The sequence below is a fragment of the Phascolarctos cinereus genome, unplaced genomic scaffold (assembly GCF_003287225.1).
Source record: "Phascolarctos cinereus isolate Bilbo 61053 unplaced genomic scaffold, phaCin_HiC Scaffold_8;HRSCAF=390, whole genome shotgun sequence".
Taxonomy (NCBI): Eukaryota; Metazoa; Chordata; class Mammalia; order Diprotodontia; family Phascolarctidae; genus Phascolarctos; species Phascolarctos cinereus.
In genome coordinates this window covers 21,252,958-21,271,279 of record NW_027556291.1, presented here as the reverse complement: position 1 = coordinate 21,271,279, position 18,322 = coordinate 21,252,958, and the positions used below count along the sequence as shown (strand labels likewise).

Below are 18,322 nucleotides of genomic sequence, written 5' to 3'. Positions count from 1 at the left end.
TATTTACAACGAACATTTCTAACTGGAATGTAAACAATCACAGTTGTGGGCAGTCCTAGCAAGTCATTGCTGGTGGATTATTTCCTTTGGTGCTAAAGTATCTGTTTTTCTTTGCCACCTCCATTCCTAATTGCTTGTTTTGCCTGAACTAAAGACAATTTTTGGAAAAAAATCTTTGAAATGGCTGTTAGTGGGCTATTATGCCAATGCCATCTTACCTTTTATAGCCTCTGTAATCAAAATATACCAATAGGAAAGAATCTTAAAGTATGAAAAAAAAATTTGTGAAGACTACTCCTAGTGTTCAATTTGTTTTTAATTATACGAATTCAGGTTTGGAACTTTTGCTAAATGATTTAGAATTGCTAGGGTTGTTCTATACCATTTTTATAACATGGGCTCTGACTTAACTATTCTCCATTTGTCCTTCGTGTTTTCTCCAGCATGACCTAAATAAGCTAGTCCCTTCCAACTCTAGAATTCTCTAGTTTTAAATAAGTTCCTTTAAAAAACAAGCTCAGTTTAGTGTCTGATATTCAGGAAGTCAAGTACTTGGCAACTGTCTGTTATTTGTAAAGTCCTGTATTGGCTACAATGGGAAGATTATAAAAGAACTATTTCAGTTAAATAATTTATCAAAATGAAAATTGTGTTTGAATGGACAAGTATGTCCCCAAATTAGAACTTTTGTTTTGTTGATAGTATTTTCAGAAATGGGAAAAGTGATCTAATTTGGGGAGAAGTCCTGTGTGTGTGTGTGTGTGTGTGTGTGTGTGTGTGTGTGTGTGTATAAACTCTAACTCGCCATTACAAAATGCAGATTGTTGAGGTGTTTTCCATGTATTGGGTATTGCTTAGCATTTAAAAATCCTAGTTTATTTTCATTAAAATTATGATGAATGAAATTTTTAATTCTTGATGTAATCAGGGTAATTCTTTTAAGCTTGAATGTCATCATAATCAAAGAAGATTGGCATTTAGCCTTTTGAATTGGAATAGCATAAAAACCATAGGAAATACTCCACCAGCAATGACTTGCTAGATTCAAAAACGTTCTTTGATCGAATGATTAAAAAAGATTCTTACATAATTTGCACTGACATCAAACTGGGATGTATTTGCTTTAATCATGGCTTTTACCCTATATCATTTCAATTCTTATCCCGATGAGAAAAGTATTGTTCTGTTAAGGGGTCAGTAGGACTATTTGGTATTCACTAAGTCTTCCAGGATTTTCTCCATAATTTTGTATCTTAAAGTATGTCTAGTGACAAGTGTATTTTGCTCATTATTTTATCAGCTGGATGAACCGTCTGGGACTTGCAGCCATTGGTTATTCCCCTGATGAAAAAGATATCCAACCACGTGAAGGTAAGGGCAATCATCTCTTGCCTTAAGTTCTTACTTAGGAAATAAGGCAAGAAAAGTAGAAATAGTCATATTTTAAAAAAACATGATTTCAACATAAGTTTTCTCGAACACATGCTTCTATCCAGTGGTATGTTTATACATACTGCATGATCAGGTAAATAATGGACATGAGTCTTTTCCATATGATGTATTTAATAAACGTAAATGTAAAAATGTTCATACGCAGCGGACAGAGAGCAAGTTGTAGAGTCAAGAAAAACTGGGTTCAAGTCCTACTTGTAACACATATTATCTGTTGAGACCTGGGTAAATCACGTAATCTCTCAGTGTCCCAGGCAACTCTATAAGACTAAACTGAAAGCAGGTGCTAGTATCTATTGGTAAAGGAAGTTTTCTCCCTGAGAGCTGGATTTCTTATAAGGGCTATATGAATACCTAAGAGAAATTAAACAAGCGGTAAGAAATTAAATACAAACTCTGGAGGAAAGAATTGGAAGGAGAATAAATAGCTCAGAAGAAAAAGTGATAAACCTTACCCAATTAATGGATTCCCTGAAACCCAAATAGACCAAGCAGAAATCAATGACTTCATGAGACTACAAGAAATATTACAACAAAATCAAAAGATTTTTTTAAATGAAGAAATGTAAAATATCTGCTATAAAAAGTAACTGACCTGGAAAACAGATCAAGGAGAGATCATTTGAAAATCACTGGACTATCTGAAAACCATGATTTTTAAAAAAAAAGGCCTGGACACTGTATTTCAAGAAATTACAAATGAAACTTGCCACGATCTATTAGAATCAGAGGCCAAAGTGAAGATAGAAAGGATCTGCTAATAACATCCTGAAAGAAACCCACAAAGGAAAAGTCTCAGGAATGCCATAGCCAAAAGTCAGAGAAAAAATACTGCAAACATCCAGAAAGAAGGAGTTCAAGTACCAGAGAAATACAGATAGGATCATATAAGATCTGGCAGCTTCTACTAAACCAGAGATCTTGGAATACAATGTTGCAAAAGGCAAAAAAAAAGATAAATTCACAACCAAGAATAAATTACCTTGTAAAGTTAAGTATAATCCCATGGAGGAAAATGGATCTTTAATGGAGTAGGGTAGTGGTGTCAAACACTAATAGAAAAAAAAAAACGCTAATACAAATGTGAACCACTCATTTATACATAAGGATCCCTATGGGCTGCATATTGACTTGGTTTTAAAATTTAATACTGAAGCATAGTATTATCTATGTTTATTATATTTTTATTATTAAGTATTTCCCATTATACTTTAATCTGATTCAAGCCATACTCATGCATATTGTGGGCTGTGTAGGGCTCCTGGGCTGCGTGTTTGACACCTCTAGAATAGAGGCCTAATTTTTAAGCATTCCTGATTAAAAGATCAGAGCCAAGTAGGAATTCTAAAATACATGCACAAGAAAATTTACCTTGAAAGGTAAATTCTGGCCAACTGGCCAGACCGGTGTGATGACATAGTGCTAGCATTCGAACAGGGAGAGAAGAAAAAAGTGTCCCTTCAGAACTTTAATGTCTTCAAAGAGTACTGAGGAAGTTAAATAAGCAAAACAAAGGCCCTTAAGGTATATTGTTTCTGTTCTAAGGATCTGAAGGGGAGAAAGAGAAGGGAAGGTAAAAGGAGGAATATACTAGTATAAAAAGGATGAAGATGTGATGTGGTAGAGTTAGCTATTTCTCATAACTGAAATATATAAGAAGAGTATACAAACATTGAGGAAGATGGGGGGGAGAAATAAGCATCAAATGAACCACACTCTTATCTGAAATGGACAAAGGAGGGATGAACACATGTACACACACACACATACACACACACACACTCAGAGTTTGAGGTAGAAATGATCAAATTCAACATAGAAACTGTTAGGAATTTGGAGATCCACAGTCCTCCCAAAGAATTAAGAGAGAAGGTAACACTGGGAGGGAATAGTCAGGAGCAAAACAAACATCCTGATCCCAAAGGTAGGATTAAAAGAGGAAAAACAGAAAAGCACAGAACTAGAATTTAGATTGCTTCTTAGACAACTAGAGAATGGCTGAACAAAATGTGGTTTATGAATGGATTGAAATATTATTGTACCATAAGAAATGATGAAAGAGACAATTTCAGTAGATCCTGAGTAGTATGATCAGATGCCGAGTGAAGTAAGAACCTGTAGAACAATTTATACAGTAACAACAATGCTGCAAAAGGGAAAGCAACTTTGAGAGACTTAGGAACTCTGAATAATGCAATGAGCAAGCACATCTCCAGAGGACCTATGATGAAGCATGTTGATGAAGCATGTTACCCACCTCCTAAAAGAGAAGCAATAAATGCAAGGTGCAGAAAGAGACAGACATTTGGGGATGTGGCCGCCATGGAGATTCATTTTGCTTGACAATACTCTTTGTTATAAGGGTTTTTTCTCTCTTTTTCTTAGTTTTTAATTGGGGCAGGGGATTTAGCAATAGTGATGGCGAAAGGAGGGTCACTGAAACATTGAAAATTTTCTTTAAAACTCCCCCTTCCCAAAATAGAAGAAAATGAGATGAGAGGAAGTAGAAGCACCAAGGAGTTTAGCTGGGAAAGCAAGAAGATGGTAGAGGGATGGTAGAGTCTAATGCGGAGGTGGAGTTAGAGAATAAGGATGGGGAAACCTTGGCCATGTTTGTACGCAGCAGGGAAGCAACAAGTAGGGAGCAATAAGCATTTATGTAGTGCCTGCTACATGCCAGCCACTGTGCTAAGCACTTTTTATATATATATTATCTCATTCGTTCCTCACAACAAGCCTGAAAGGTAGCTGCTGTTATTTCCCCAATTTTCCAGGCGAGGAAACTGAAGCGAATGGTTGAATGACTTGCTCAGAGTCATGTAGTTAGTGTCAGAGGTCAGAATTGAACTTAGTGTTCTTGACCCCAGGCCCAGTGTTCTCTCTACTGCGCCACCTTGCTGCCTCACATATGAGAGGTTAAAGACTGGGATGATAGTGGGGACAGTCTACTGGAAAAGATGGGGGAGGGTAGAATCAAGGGTGCTATATGCACCTTAGCTAGTCCACATCAGAGACTAGAGTTAAAGAGAAACTAATGGAGGATGATGACAAGATAGTGCAAGATGAGAAAGAAGAGTTCCTAAGAAGGAAAAGAGAAAAGGGAGCTCATGGCAAATAACTCTGATTTCCTCATTGAGGTGTGAGGTAAAGACTTCAGCTGAGAGCATAGAGAGAGGAGTTTTGTAGGAGGCTTAAGGAGAAAAGAAAAGGTTTGGAACATTGATGTTTATAAATGAATGACCAATCTAATATCTCAAAGAATATTGGTTTTTGAAAGTGCTGGAATCAAAGATGTAAAAGGGAATTTAAATTGATGCTGTCTTTTGAATAGCATATTCAATGGCTGAATCAGAATGCTGGTGGTGTTTTATCCTATATCATTGACTGAGAGCACAGCTTGAAGAGTTAACATGTGCTCTTAGGGTTTTAGTTCCTTGTTTATGAGACAACACGTGTAAATAAGGGAAAAACCAACTAAACAAATATTTTCCACTTAATTTTCTCAGAAGGGCCTTCTGAATTCTCCTCATTTTTTATATACTCTGCAAAAAGCCTCCACTGACAAGATGGGAACCATACCCTGATTCCTAATTCCACTAAAGCAACTCACACTTTTTCACAAAATAATACAGAAATGTTCATGTGCTACGTAATGAATGTATATATTATCATTAGTGAATATGTATGTCTGCAATTTTATGTTTTCTCACTATGTTGTATAAGCAGTGTCGGATTGCCTTTTCTGGTATTTGGGCATTTGTCCAGTAGCCAGACCGTACCGGGTTGTATGGTGGAGTGATTGGGTGTTTGGGAGTATCACTGGCAGCACCACTGTCCTTGCAAATGTTATTGGCATTTGCTTCAGTCACGGTAGGAAGTTTCAGAAGCATCATGAATGGGAAGGTCAGTCATATATTTCATCTTTTTAAAAAAATTTAATATTTCTAAAACAGAAAACTTCAATATAATAACACTACCTGACAATAGGTCACTTCTTTAGGGAGGTACAATATTTCAAAAGCCATGCCCTTTTCTTTGAGTGGGATCATAGTGTAGTAGAAAGAGCCCTAGTCCAGAAGCCAGGGGATCTTGATTCAAAGTCCAGTTCTGCTACTATCTAGATGTGTAACCTTAAGTAAATCACTTCCCCTCCAAGACTTTCTAATGGCTTATCTAGAAAAAGGCTAGATAAAGACCCTTCCAGTTCATAAATTCAGTGATTCTCTGTCTCAGTTGCTCTGAAGTAGAATTTCAAACTCATATTGATGATTTTAGTTTGAAAAAAGGTAGATGATTGTATACAAATACTTAGGATTCTGGGCTTTGTATGTACCCCAAACCATCTTTTTGATGCACTTATTTATTTTTAATTAAATGAGGTCAATTTCTCAGTAGCACAACGTAGTTGTCAAGTAGAATTCTCTATAACATTAATGAGCTCTAGTAAAGAGAAAGCCCAGTGCATCATGCTGGCTATCTATGGCTACAATCTAGTTCTGAATCATCATTTTCCTGAGAATGGCAGATGTCAGGCTTGAACTTGAACATCCCCTAAATTTTGATCTCCTTTAAATGTCCCCAAAGAGCCAGAATATAGCCTGAGGAAAATGCCCTTTATTGCAGTCTTGGATGTTCCAAGGAAGTTGAGTGAATTAGTGTCACCATCGGCTCTGCCCCGTGTGTGTGTTGAATTAGCAGTTTGTGCTAGGAAAAGAGAATGAGTAGAGAGACTCTTCCTCCTTCTAAGTTGCAGTTCCCAGCAGAGCACTACAAAAATGATCAGCTCCAGAAGTACTCTCATCTAGATACTTTAACTCAGACCTAAATTTTTTCTTATCAGATTACTGGAGTGAAAGCGATCATGATGATGCCGAAAGCTCTTTGACCATGAGGCTGGAGGGTGCCATGGCTCTCAATGATGTCAGTGTCAGTCATCGACCATCCTCAGTAAGTACAAAACGTCACGTCTTAAAACAAGGTCCCAGTGGCCAAGTGTGGACAACCTGCTCTAAATGTATTTGAAATGCTTGAGGTTTTTCGTTTTGCAAGGCAGGGTCTCATGCACCTCAGGATGGATCTCCTTAGTGGAAAATGATACCATTGGTTCCAGCAGACCAAAGGGTCTTAGAAGCCAGTTGGGGCAAGCTAAAGGCAAGGACATGTCTGAGCCATGGAAGAAAAGGCAAAGAGATGCAGTCCAGTGACCTCTTTCCTCCTTACTTTGCTCCATAAAGCTAGTGTGGGGTTTTTTTCCATGTGCGTATTTTTTCAAATATATAAAATGAATGTTGAAAGGACCTCATAAATGTGGTCCAGGAATAAACAAATGCATTTCCAAGAAGCTATTTGAAATGAAACCATGGGACTTAATTTCAAAAACCATTCTCATTTGTTTAAAACAAAAGTTAATTTGTAAAGCTATAACAAAAACATTTTAAGGTCAATTTTTATTTTTCTTCTTCCCATCACTTTTTTTTAAAGGGCATTAAAATATAATATCTAAAAGAAACTCGTACCAAATTAAAAAGAGCTGCTAAAATATGGTTACAGAGAATTCGTTTGTAAATGCAGATAGGACCGTTCTCTATTTTTCTTTCCGATTTTTCTCCAGCGTGAATGATGTGATCCTCACACGACCAGAACCACAGGCAGAAAGACTGAGGCAACAGCATCACATGGGGGAAGTTCAGCTTGATTTTCACCCATGTGATGCTGTCTTATCAACTGGGACACAGGTTAAGCCCCTCCCTTTGTATTTTTCTGATTTTTTTTGCCTCGTTATTTTTTAATTAAGATGGCACACTAGCTGAGCAGAATGTCTTTGGACTTTTTTAAAACCTTTTTTGGTTCTGCAGCACCCTGTAGTTCTGGAAGGTTTTTTTGTCCTTGCTTGTTTGACTGGAAAAATCTAGCCCTTGAAGAAAAAGGAACAGTGGTTCTCAGTTTCTTCTGGGGATGTCCATGTCGTTCTCAAGGCCCTCACTGGCTTAGGAGCAAGCCTGGTAACCATGTAGAGTGTGCTGGTACTGTCTCAGAGCAGTAAGTCTGGGATGAATATTGTATCCAAAATAAGAAGAGGCCATTGGTAATTAATTGTGCTCATTAAATTCAATTGATTGTCTCAACTGTGAAAAGTGCAAAACCTGTTTTTCAAAAATATTTATGTAATATTTAATTCTATTGGCCATCCAATATTTTTCTACAGTCTTCTATTATGATAGTATGTTTTAATTTGATACTTGCATTTGCTTTTAGGGCACTTCTTCAAGTCCATATCCAGAGTCCAAACATCTTTCGAATCCGTACTTGGAACCCCCACACCTTTCGACTGCATTCCTGGAACGCAAACACCACGCGAGCCAATTCCCAGAAATAAAACACCACGCAAGTCCATACCTGGAACCACCACGTGGCCCAAGCCCATTCCCAGAAGCTAAACGTGGCCCAAGCCCATTCCTGGAGTCCAAGCGTGGCCCAAGTCCATTCCTGGAACCCAAACGTAGCGCAGGTCCATTCCTGGAACATACACACGGTGCCAATCCATTCCTGGATCCCACACTTGGCACAAATCCATTCCTGGAAATCAAACGTGGTGCTTGCGCATTCCCAGAAACCCAGCGTGGTGCCAGTGCACTCCCAGAGCCCAAACGCGGTGCAAGCATGTTCCTGGACCTCCAACGTGGTGTCAGTCCTTTTCCAGATTCCAAACGTGGTGCAAGTCGGTTCCCGGAACCCCAACGTGGTGCCAGTCTATTCCCGGAACATGGTGCACATCCATACCTGGAATCCAAACACGGTGCCAGTCCCTTCCGAGAAACCACTCACCATGGTACAAGTCCCTTCCCAGAAATCCAACGTGGTGCAAGTCCCTTCATGGAATCCAAACCTGGTGCAAGTCCATACCTGGAATCCAAACACGGTGCCAGTCCATTCCTGGAATCCAAACGCGGTGCAAGTCCATACCTGGAATCCAAACGCGGTGCCAGTCCATTCCTGGACACCAAACGAGGTGCAAGTCCATACCTGGAATCCAAGCATAGCCCAGGTTTTTGCCTGGAATCCAAACATGGTCGGCACTTTTCAAGTGAGTCCACCTATTCTTATTCTTCTACTGAAGAGGCTCGACAGGAAGCCACAGGAAGTAGGGAGTCATCTAGCCACAGAAGGCTCCATGGGGAAAGGCGCTCCTGGCAAGACCTCATTGAGACCCCACTGACAAGTTCGGGGCTCCATTTTCTCCAAACCGGTCCTATCGAAGACGATTATGTGTTCGGCCTAACTCTCCTGTCACCTGAAAAGCGACGACAGGCAACCCTGCCAGCCCAGAAATACAACATCAGTGACCAAGAAGGGCCTTTCCCACTGATTCCCTACCAGCAGGATCATGGGTCCCATGCAAGGCCCCAAAAGCAACGTAGTCAGAGTCTGCCTCGGAATAGAGATGTCAGGAGCAAAGGTCAAATCAAGGCATCAGAGTTAACAGAGATAGAGGAAGACCAATTTCTCATTAAGAAACAAAATAGTTTCGATGAGGAAGGTAAGATTTGTTCATCTTAAAATAAATGAGTTTTCCAGAAAGTGGATTTTCATCATCAAATGTATTTTGTGACATCAGTTGAGGATCTAGCAAAGTCTCTATTAGGATGGGGAGGTTCCTCTGTGTTTCCGCAATCCAGCTTTCTTCAGGACTCTGTTCCTTAGTCATCTGTGGTCTTAAAGCAACTCAGAATGGCAAACCATGGACAAGCAAGGAGAAGTTTTTCTGTGAAGGGCATTGTCAAGCATGTGATGTCTTTGATGACCATAAGCAAGCTCATTTTATTTCCTAATGTGCCCTTGCCAATGGGAGCAGAAGAAAATGTAATTTGCTCTTTGTAGGGATTTGCTGAGCCTTTCTGAGGATTTCACTGAGGCTGAGACAGTAAAGGTTAAATCTTGCCTTTGCTACTCACTAGCTAGCTATATAACCTTAGACAAGACACTTAGCCTCTCTGAGCTTCAGCTGTGTCATGGGCGATGGACTAGATTTCTCTAAGTTCCCTTCTACCTCTAAATCCTATGATCCTATATATGCTTCAAAAAATCTCTAATTTCATTGGTTTGTTTATTCCTTCCACCAATTCTAATCACAACCACTCAAAATATCTGACTTGGAGGCCATCAATCCAATCTCTACCTGAACAAAAATACCCATGTATTTAGCTAGTTCAGACATACGACTCCATCTGGTATGTGTGTGAAGTTAATTTTTTGGGCCCATTGTAAGTATATTTGTCCATATTAAATTTCATCTTCTTAGTTTCTACCCAGTGCTCTATCAATTTGAAATCTTTTGGGATCCTCACTTCATCATTCAATTCAATGCAATGGAATTTGACAAGTATTTATTAAGCATTTGCTATGCAAGGCCCTATGCTGGGTGCTGAGCATTCAAAGACAAAACCAAACAACACTTGTCCTCAAAGAACTTAGCATTAGCTCTCCCTCCTAGCTTTTTGTCAGCTGAAAAATTTAGGAGAATGTCATCTATGCTGTTATACAAGTCACTGATAAAAATCTTTTTTAAATGTTTTTATTTAAAGTTCTGAGTTCCAAATTCTATCCCTCCCTCTCTTCCCTACTCCCTGAGATGGTGAACAATCAGATATAGATTATACATGTGCAGGTTATGTGAGAATAGCATGCTTCAGTCTGCATTCAATCAATATCAGTTCTTTCTCTGGAGGTAGATAGTATGCTTCATCAATAGTCCTTTGGGATTGTCGTGGATCATTGTATTGCTGAGAATAGCTAAGTCATATTGCTGTTACTGTGTATAACATTCTCCTGGTTCTGTTCACTTCACTATGCATCAGTTCGTGTAAGTCTTTCCAGGTTTTTCTGAAATCACCCTGCTCGTCATTTCTTATAGCACAATAATATTCCATTACAATCATATACCACAGCTTGTTTAGCCATTCCCCAATTGATGGGCATCCCTTTGATTTCCAATTCTTAGCCACTACAAAAAGAGCAGCAATAAATATTTTTGTACAAATAGGTCCTTTTCCCTCTTTTAAATGTCTTTGAGATACAGACCTAGTGTAGTGATATTGCTGGCTCAAAGGGTATACACAGTTTTGTAGCCCTTTGGGCATAGTTCCAAATTGCTCTCCAGAATGGTTAGATCAATTCGTAACTCCACCAACAGTATGCATGCTATAGATATAATTTACCTAGACTTTAGCAAAGGATTTGTTAAAGCTTCTCATATTTTTCTCATGGACTAGATGGAGAGATGTGGGGTAAACAGGAATAACAGCTAGGTGGGCTAAGAATTGATTGAATGACCAAAGCCAATGAGTAATCATCAACAGTTCAATTCATATTTGTGAGGAAGTTCCCAAGTAGAAGTGGTTCAGAGATCTTTCCTTGGCCTTCTGCTGTTGAACATATGACACAATTTAGAATGGATATCTGGCACACCACGTGCTAGAGTTAGAATCCAAAAAAATCTCGACAAAGTAAGAGCAAGGTCTATTTTGTTTTGGTCTGGACCTATGATTTTATCAGTGTAGGGAACTCCCAGTATGGAGATTTCTCTGATATTTAGGGTTCCCCCCATATCCTACGTAAGACTTTATATTTATCCCTATTTAATTTCACCTTATTAGATTAGATTAAATCAAGTCTTTCACTTGATTTCAAAAAATCAACTTCACAAATACAAGATAGCAAGGCATAGCTAGAAAGAAGTTCATATGAAACAAAGATCGGAACAAGGCAGTGGGATTAGTGCATTGCAAGCTTAACATGAGCCAGGATTATGGTATGACCACCAAGCATGTGATCTCCTTGAGGACAGAGCCCATATTTTCACCTTTCTTTGTATCTTCAGCACTTAACATAGTGTCTGGAATATAGTAAATGTCTGATAAATACCTGTTGACGTGAAAGAAAGCTAATGCGATTAGCTGCATTAAGGCTGCATTAAGAGAGATGCAGTGCAAAAGACTAGGGATGTAATAGTTCAGTTGGACCACATCTGGACTGTGTTTTCACTTCTGGGTGTCAGGTCTTAGGAAGGACATAGATAAACTTGAGCTCATTCAGACAAGGATAACCAGGATAGTGTAGGGCCTTTAATTCATGTCATATGAAGATTGGTTAAAGGAACTGGGAGAGGCAAATAATAACAGTGGAAGAAGCCCTAAATTTGAGGTCAGACAATGTGGGTTCAAACTCTACCTCTGTTACTATGTGTGTGACTAGGCAAGTCACTTCACCTCCATGGCCTTTCATTTCCTCATCTATAAAGTGAGAGCGTTGAACTAGATATGCTCTAAGTTTCCTTCCAGCTCCAAACCTATGGTCCTCTGATCCTGGGTTTAGCCTGAAGAAGAGAATATTTAGGGGCAATATGATAGGAGTCTTTAAGGTTCCAAAGGGCAGTCTTGTAGAATAGAGATTTACTTGTTCTGAGGCTGAGCACAAAGAATGGGTGAGGAGAAATGAGTGGATGCTTTACAGACAAAAATGTAGGTTCCACATAAAGAAAAACTTCCCAACAATGAAAGCTATCCAAAAGTGGAATGGGCTGTCTAAGCAGGAAGTAGGTGTCTTATTGGTAAAAGACTCAAAGCAACAGCTAAATGACTGTTACATGTGAAGTTGAAGGCATTCTTGTTCAGGTCGAAGTTGGACTCAAGGCCCCTGAGGTCCCTTCCTAATTGAGATGAGAGAATATCTATAGCTTTCCCTGGGTCTAGTAGTCCTGTCAAAAAGAAATGGGCCTAGCTCTGGAAGAAGGAAGCCATACAAGCATCTTTTTGATAGCTGCTTCCCTTTTATAGATATTCTTTGGCCTTTTTGTTTCGTAATACATACTAGAATTTTGCCAGGAATCAAAATCAAGCCCAATTCATTTTAATTCCAAAAGCATTTATTGGGCACCAACTACTTCAGTCCACAAGGATCTTATGTTCTTCTAAGGGGTACAACATGTAAACAGCTCATTTGAGTAAATATAAAATAAACACAAGTAAATGCAAACACACAATTCTATCAACTGCAGATTCTACTCTCGTCCCTTTTTTGAACATCAGGACAATTGTACTTCTCCATCCCTATAGCTTCTCTCCCATTTTCCTTGATCTTTCAAAGAGTACTAACAATGACGCACCGATCCCATTTGCCAGTTCTTTTAGTCCCTTGGAACATAATTAATCTGCCTTTATTACTTTAATTCATTCACTAAGGACAGCTAAATGTGTTTTTACAATTCCTTTACTTATCTTTTTTATTCCATTACTTATCAACTCCCTATTAGCCATTTCTGTTGGGTTTTTTTCAACATTTTCCTTGGGAGAGAAAGTGGAAGTAAGAGTATCTGTGTATCATTGCCCCATCTATCCCAGAGACCAATCCTGTCCCTTCTTTGATCTTCCTCTTTTGCCCAAAATAGCTTTTAAAAAAAAAAACAACCACACTTTTTATGTTGTACTTAGCTTTCCTTACCAGATCAATCTGAGGTTTAGCACTCCTGACACTGTTCTTCCTGGACCATGCCACACTTTCATATTTGACTTCTTTTACCCATCTTTGCTTCCATCTTCTATATTTGTTATTTTTAATTCTAAGTTGATGAGTTCCCTATGTCTCCACATCATTCTTTTCAGGCAATTTCCACTTTTCCTCCTCACTGAATTTTTTCTCCTCTTTGTACATTCAGAATTTCATTCCTCTTGAGTTGTCTATGTAATTCTGGCCTGCACAAGATCCTACCTGTTCTTTCTCTGAAGCCTTTGAAATATGCTCACCCAAAATCTAGAGTGTGTATCAGGTTATGTATAGCTGTCCTTTTCTTCTCCATCACAAATTCTAAGTTGAAGAGAGGCCATTTTCTCCCAATGCTCCCATCATTTCCACCCCAGAAAGTTATTGTGGCATAGTGAATAGACTCTATCTGATAGAGTATTGGACCTGGTTTCAGGAAGACCTTAATTTAAATCGAGCCTTAGACACTTACTAGCCATGTGACCCTGGGCAAGTCACTTAACCCCTGTTTGCCTCAGTTTCCTCAACTGTAAAATGGAGATAATACTTGCAACTATCTCCCAAGATTGTTGTGAGGATCAAATGAGATAATAACTTTAAAGCACTTCGCACAGTGCCTGGTACATAGTAAGCACTATATGAATGTTAATTAGTATTAGTAATAGTAGTCATAGTAATAGTAGTAGTATTTCCTCCTTATTAGTAAATATTTGTTGACTTATTAGTAAGAATAATAACAACAGTTCCTTCATTGGCTCCTTTTTTAAAAAAATTAAATTAAAATTAGGAAACAGCCAAAATATTATTAGCTACTCTGATTTGAGCAGAGGGAGAAAGCTGCATAAATGAAATCCTCCACCATTACTATGATAACTCCTCCATATCAGGCTTGTGATATTTCCCAAACTCTTCATCTATTTACTTACTTCTCTTGTCCAGATGGTCTGTAGTACATCCTGATGACAATATCACTTCTTTTCCTGCCTCCACTGACCTTCACACAGTTGCTCTCCACCAGGCTTCCCCCTCTCTGGTTCCTAGATTTTCTTATCTTCTTAATATGGAGTGTTATTCTGCTCTGCCACATTTTTACCTACTCTACTCCTTCTCAATAAGAAACCCCTCCAGAGTCATATTCCAATCATGTGTCCCATTCACCAAATCTCAGAAATATCTATGAGATCAAATTTGTTTTCTTGCTTTAATATCTTCAGTTCATATGGTTTCTCACCCATACTCACTACAATTGTATAGAGACATGGGAAGCCATAAATTTTACTGTTAGCTCCTTTAGTGGGTTTTGTTTTGTGTCAGTTTGAAGAGATCATAAATTTCAAACTAGAAAGTACCTGAGACGTTACCTAGTTCAACCACCTCATTTTATATATGAAGGAGCTAATGCCCAGAGGGAAAATTACTTGCCCAGTTTTATACAGGTGATAAATGGCATCTCCAGGATTCCATTCCAAGTCAAAGGATCACAGGTATAGACCTAGAAGGTATGTTGGAGGCCATCTAGTCCAATTCCCTCCATTTATTGAGAAGGAAAGAGTCCCAGAAAAGTTAAGTGACTTGCCCAGGGTCACAAGATTAGACCTCAAGATTAGACGTCTGAGATTAGACTTGAACGTAGGTCCTCTGCTTCCAAATCCAGTATTCTCTCTGCCACATCTCTATTGCTGTTCTTATTGTGTTGTAGCTCCTCTGTATAGCATCTAGTTTGGAAGGTAAACCTAGGCGGTTCTCTCCCTACTCCATCCTTTGAAGCTATAAAGCTCCATAGATTTGTAAGACTCAAAGTAAACATATATTTTTACTAGCCTTTGCTGGGAACACTCAGTCCCTGGCCAAAAGCCTATCACTTCTATATTATAAGCTATGGTCCCAAAATTTAAATTGCTTTCTCAGATACTATATTTATGAATTGTTTTTTCTCTTCCCAAACATCTTAAAACCTCAGTGACCAGCTAAGTTCATTTGAAGTGAACAGCTAAGTTCATTCAAATGAACACCTTAGTACTTCCATTAACAACAAAGTCCATTCAAATGAATACCTTCGCACTTCTGTGAACAGCTAAGTTCATTTTAACTGTAGAGATACCAAAGAGAATTCAAACTAAGGTATGCATTTTAGTGAACTTCTCTCTTCATTTCCCAAATGCCTTCATGCCTTAATAGTTTCATGGCACCCTGTGATCAAGAAGAATTCTCTACCTACTGGTCATCTTTTTGGTGATGGAGTCTCCCTAAACTTAGGCTGCTCCTCACACAACAGAAACACAGTCTGTTGCCAGGCCTACCTTTTGTAGATTAACAAGATCTACCAGAGTTTGAGCTTTGCTGAATTAGCTTTTGAGAAACCAGAATGATCTTCATGACTACAATTAATTCTTTAATGGAGGACTGATTTCTGTATCATAATTATAAATTGGAAATTGGTCATTTCCAAAAAGGTTATTTTTTACCCTGATGAAATTGAACAGATATGATCTAAAACTAGCTAATAAGAATTTTAAAAGTATAAAGCCCTAAAGATATGCAGATGCTGAGGTCTAGAATCCTGTATTCCCTTTGGGGATCCTTTAGTTAACTAACTGGATCAACTATTTGCCACACCTCAGTTTTTCCACCAATAAAATGGGGGTTTTATCCCCACTATCTGCTAACCTAAAAATGGGGTTCTTAATCTGGAGTCTGTGAACTTGGATGGGAAAATATACATTTTATTTCAATATAATTGGTTTCCTTTCTAAGTCTATGCATTTTATGTTATATATTAAAAAATGATTCTGAGTATGGGTCTATAAATTTCACCAGTCTGCTAGAGGAGTCCATGAACCCAAAAATGTTAAGAACCTCTAGTTTAAAGGATGACTAGGATTATGAGCCTGATCTTATTGGTGAGAAGAGAGAATATTTTCTATCTTCACCAAAACATTGACACTCTAGTGGCCTGAAAACAACTACAACTAATTCATACCTCAAAAGGTATGAATTCTGTGATTTTTATTCTGTTCAATAATGGGATTAATACTTAAGTCAAATATGTTGGGTATTAAATTTAAAGTAGATCATAAAATGTCAGAACTAGAAAGGACTTTTAAGACTATCTAATCCAATTGCCCCATTCTTATAGAAGAAGCAGCTAAGGCTCAGAGAGGTTAAGCATTTTTCTTGTTTTCTCTTGTTTCAGTTATTAAAAATATAAATTGCTGTTAGGAGATACAAAATTATTAGTAGCCATTTTGGCTTCCAATTCTGTCTAGAAGCCAGTTTCCTGGAACCATGGCCTATGTGTTTCTTAAGGGCAAACCCATTAATTACTGAAGGAGAATTCTTGCTGTCCAGAATCTGGTCTAATCCTTTCCTGAGGTGTGCAAGTGGAAAGACCATATTTAGTCATGTTGTGGTTTGCTTGTATTCCTAGGAAAATTTGACGCTTCTGGAAGTTCTTGATCAACAACCTTGGAGGCTGACATCATTTCTGTAACCACAGAAATAGTCTGGACTTCAAAGCTTACAGTACTGCCCAACAATGGAACTAAATCCACCTTTAAAAACAACATTTTTTCAATCATTTGCTCTCTGTGCTTATAAAACCTTTTAGTCTGTTAGCTGAGAATATCATCGGTGACCTAAATATCACCCTTTTTGATGCATAGTAGAAACTAGATGGATCAATTCTTAAAGTAGCCATCGATGCAACCTTTTTTTCGCTACGACTTCGTATTTCTTCAATTTATTGACTGAGAATGGAAAATTTTCTTATCTTAACATCAGGCCCCAGCATTATACACTGCAGTCTTTAAAAAACTTCTGAGATGCAAGTATTCTGAACTAAATATTGTCTTTGATTTTTATATCGTCGATGTGTTTTTTGCCAGTCCTTGTCACTGGGAGGATGACTATATTCTTTCTTTGTGTCATCACTAATCCCTCAGACTGGCATTGTGTTTCAATTTCGACAATATATGTGTGGCTGAAATTCTTATCTATCGGGGTCCTTAATTTTCCAAACCAAAATTTTTCTGCATGGAGGTAAAAAGAACTTGTGAACTGTATTTCAGAAAATGCAAAGGAAAAAAGCGATAGTTCTGATGGGTTACAAGAACTGTACAGGTCTTTGGAAAAAGTCAGTTTGTCAGCCTTTGGAGAACATCATCCTTCTACTAAGCAAGAATTCAGGAGGTCTTTTATAAAGCGATGCAATGATCCATTTATCAATCAAAAACTTCATCACATCCGAGCGCTCAGGAGTACTTTAAAAGTAAGTCATCTTCTCTGTTTTTCTACTCACAGCTTGAAATTATAGAATTATAATCTCTAAAATCTTACAATTTACAAATCATACACTGTGGAAATCAAGTTAAATATAATGAAGCAAGAGATTTAGTATTAAGTTAAAGAAGACAGAAAGAATTTACAAATAGGAGTTAGTGAATAATGCTCCTAAAGTTTTGGGAAAAAAATACTGACCAGTTATCATGATTGTCATTAACTGATCTTCTTATTGGCACTGTCATCTGATGATAGGATGGAACTGACTTGTAAGGTATTTATTGTTTCATTTCCAGTATAACCCCATGTTGGCCAATGAAAGAGTTTGAGGTGAGGAAACGTAGGAGAAAGATAACATTTTGTCCCAACATAACTTTCTGTCTTTTTGGTAGAGGTATACCATATCTTTCCTCAACACAAAGTAAATAAAGACTAACCTGTAATATAACACATTTCCTAGTCCTGACATTTTGTGTATTTTTGACATTGGACAGGCAAAAGAAAGAGACCTGATAGTTATCGACAGCCTTCTGGATGATCCTGACTTTACAGCAGAAAGCTTCAGAGAGTGGAAGGAAAGGAATCATGAGTTTTTCATGGACATTTGTGAGTACAGTGCTACTCTGACCCTTCCAATTGTGGCCTCTGAGCCTCTACACTCACAACAGAACCTAATCACATATTTCTGAGATACACATTTAACATAACTGACTACTAAGTACCATAGAAAATCCACTATGACAAACATTCCAAGATATGTAGATAGTGTACCAGTAAGTTGACTAAGAGACTAGGTTCACAAAATGCCTAAACCGTTGCATGACCAAATAGTTTTATTCTTTTGAGAATCAATTTCATTTGCTCTTCTCAACCAACATTAAAAAAAGCATATGTTTATTGAAGTGCACATCAACAATGCCTCCCCCCAAAAAAATCCCACACACTTAGTAAATGTCAGTTACATAAACATACAGCAAACTCCCACTTATCAGTGTACACTTTTACTCTTACTATAGATTATATACATTTGCCAGGAGCAATTTCTGCACCTTTGCTG

The 18,322-nt window shown here is 38.1% G+C and overlaps 1 protein-coding gene across 1 annotated transcript in view; it reads left to right on the top strand.

Annotated features, from left to right (window-relative positions):
- The window catches only part of LOC110193009 (connector enhancer of kinase suppressor of ras 2-like), a 556,515-nt gene extending 539,371 nt beyond the window's left edge, over positions 1-17,144 (top strand). Inside the window, exons 20-23 of the mRNA XM_078147936.1 lie at positions 1,301-1,371; positions 6,293-6,399; positions 7,708-8,989; positions 16,415-17,144. Of these exons, the coding sequence (XP_078004062.1) occupies positions 1,301-1,371; positions 6,293-6,399; positions 7,708-8,989; positions 16,415-16,443 (1,489 nt within the window). The 3' untranslated portion in view covers positions 16,444-17,144. The remainder of the gene's footprint in view (positions 1-1,300; positions 1,372-6,292; positions 6,400-7,707; positions 8,990-16,414) is intronic.
- Positions 17,145-18,322: the final 1,178 nt, after the last annotated feature.